We start from the raw sequence: 2,834 nt of genomic DNA on the forward strand, positions 1-2,834 counted from the left end.
TATCAGGAAAAAATATCTCATTAAAATGTAATATATATTTTCAGGTATCAATGTTCAGGTTCACATCATCACGCAAAGCACAACCAAACTGTCAGAAAGATGGACGGAAAATATTACATATGTTTACTTATTATTGGCATCCTCATTAATTATGGTAAGAAAATCATGATTAAATTTAATTAAATGACAAAATATTCAAGTATACCCGTTCTACTTTTCATTAATCAGTGTACGGTTATATAGATGGGTTTAAAAACAAAAGTATGGTATTCATCAGAAATAAAAGACATTTTTAGAATATTTTATGATTAATAGTTTTAACTCCTGGTTTAGAAAGGATAATACGAACTAAAAAAAAAGTAGATGTATTGATTTTCTGAATAATAAGATGTGTTTTAAACCAATTGTTTATAACAACAATGAGAGCACACCACTTCTAAAGTCTGGCAATTATTCCGATATTAGTTGAAATTAATCAATGATTTTTATAGGAACCACTGAAAGAAGCGGGGATTGCAATCGTGTCAGATGTAGAAGAATTTGTCCTGGTAGCATGTTCCAAGCCGATGACAATGGGTGTATTCTTTGTCGTTGTAAGGTTTTCTCTGCTAGTTTAGGATGTGTGTGCTGGTTTCTTGTATTTTTGTGTTTGTTATAAAAGAAAATTCGGTAAACTATCCTATAGCTTCGAACGATATACAATTGGATTTTGTGTGTCGACTGATACGTCGACTTTTATAAATCGATTTTTAAATTAAAGGATCATAACAACATGCAGAATTAACATTCAAAATCAAACAATAAACCGGCATATTAGAAATAATTGCAATTTACAGTTATCATATTAGCATGTAAACATTAAACCCAAGTTCAAACCCCAATTTCATTTAATAAGTAGTAAACGATAATCTCTCAGGCTGAAATGTCAATCTGCACACAGATACAGAGTTTCTGTTGTGACGTTTCTGATTTAAACGAACGTAATCTATGTATTATTGGTAAATTATTTAAGCTAACTTCGTTTTCACAAATTATTCAAAACCTTAAACTCAATTCTCCAATAGATGATAAAGATTTGGTTTTGCAGTTTTTGCTATTTCAAAGGGGATAGCATATCCTCATGTTTATGGAGATGTTGTTTACCGTGCCCGGAAATTTAGAAACGATCATTGTAAACTTATCGATATTTTAAATAAACTATAGTTGTTTATTTCTGTGTCATTTTGGTCTCTTGTGGAGAGTTGTCTCATTGGCAATCATACCACATCTTCTTTTTTTTATAATTATTCTAAAATGTTACAAACATCATTCATTTGAATATTGGTTTTATTGGTATTAATATTGATTATGTAATCAGTAAATTAAAAGCACACATTCATGGATACAATCTGTCGATACCTTTATCTTGGCATTACATAAGGTCATGTTGTTCTCTTACTGTTTATGATGTCTTTACACAAAATACATTGGATGTCGGATATATACTGATTGATAATTTAGTCTTAGATGCATGATTGTATTAGTTGTTAGTGGCTTTGAACTAGCTGTCAGTAACTGCGAGTACTCTTAGATCTATACTTAGTGTCTTTTTGTTGTTGAGATTTACAAGAACCCGGCCACGTTCACTCAGTATATATGTGCCTGTTCCATGTCAGGTGCCTGTAATACAGTGGTTGTCGTTTATTGCTGTGTTACATATTTTTTTCCGTTCATTTTTATGGCTCGGAACGAAGTTGGGAAATATAGGGAAAACCCGGTGATTACGCGCATGCTTCTTAAACAAGCCGATCATTTTCATCTTTTCTGTCCCTTCGGAAGACTAAAATAATTACAAGAACTATTTCAGTTGTGAACCATTGCTGATATGACTAAATCATGTAATGAACGATATCACCGGCCGCGCGGAGACCGGGGACTCTACTGTAAGTTAAAAGATATACAGCTCGACAATATATTGTTCTTACCTTAACTCACAAAATGTATACCTCCATTAGATTTTAAGACACCCACCTAAATTAATTAAATGTAATCTCCTTAAAAAACACAAGAAACGCACCTCCAGAACTATAATTACTTTCACTAAGTAATACATTCTTGTAATATTCTTTATCGTGGAATTTCCTATAAAATTACATTCATTCATGGACATAGAAAAGAGGTGAAAGGCGGGACTTTAGTTAAAATATACATTTTAGAAACATATTCGCTATCATCTATGAAACGGACGTTCCGTAACTTGTGATGGCGTCCATACTATTTTCGAAGGGATGATTATAAATTCATCAACTAAATGTAGCATGCATTGAACTGTTCTATATAATATGTATTTTCTTTTATGTTTACTAGTATAAACAGTTCTGAAAAGAACGACTGTTGCCTTTTGAGTTTGCTTAACCCTGTTTTGTTCTCGTTTTAGGTTGTACGTCTCCAGGACCAAACTGTATTAACACAAGACCACACACATCCTTAAAGGATTTACTCAGATTGAATAAAGGATAAACTTAATGAAATAAAGAATTCTATAAAAACATATGTAATTTGTTATTTTTAAATATCCAAACCTCACGAGAAGTATTCATTTATCTTTTCGTTTTTATTATTTACATTCGAAATTTGGGACGCGAAGATTGTTGTCTTCGTCTTGAAATAGGATCAATGATTAAAAAGGGAAACAATATGTCTTTATGAAAATTTTGCTTTTTCCAATCACTATGTGTAATTAAAAAGTCTGTATTTGTTCACTTCTTCACAAGATATTGTATTGTTTATCGTAGAGTATATGTGTGTATATTGTTGAGGAGGACGAGAACCGTGGGAAGCGCGAGATTTACTAA

At 31.8% G+C, this 2,834-nt stretch overlaps 1 protein-coding gene across 1 annotated transcript; it reads left to right on the forward strand.

Moving 5' to 3' along the window:
* On the forward strand, positions 1-2,532 carry LOC143065214 (antistasin-like). The gene is made up of 3 exons (XM_076238644.1): positions 1-154; positions 492-593; positions 2,417-2,532. The coding sequence occupies exons 1-3, from the start codon at positions 100-102 to the stop codon at positions 2,497-2,499; spliced, it is 240 nt and encodes a 79-aa protein (XP_076094759.1). The 5' UTR covers positions 1-99; the 3' UTR covers positions 2,500-2,532.
* The last annotated feature ends 302 nt before the right edge of the window (positions 2,533-2,834 follow it).

The sequence above is a fragment of the Mytilus galloprovincialis genome, chromosome 2 (genome assembly GCF_965363235.1).
Source record: "Mytilus galloprovincialis chromosome 2, xbMytGall1.hap1.1, whole genome shotgun sequence".
In the NCBI taxonomy this organism is placed as follows: domain Eukaryota; kingdom Metazoa; phylum Mollusca; class Bivalvia; order Mytilida; family Mytilidae; genus Mytilus; species Mytilus galloprovincialis.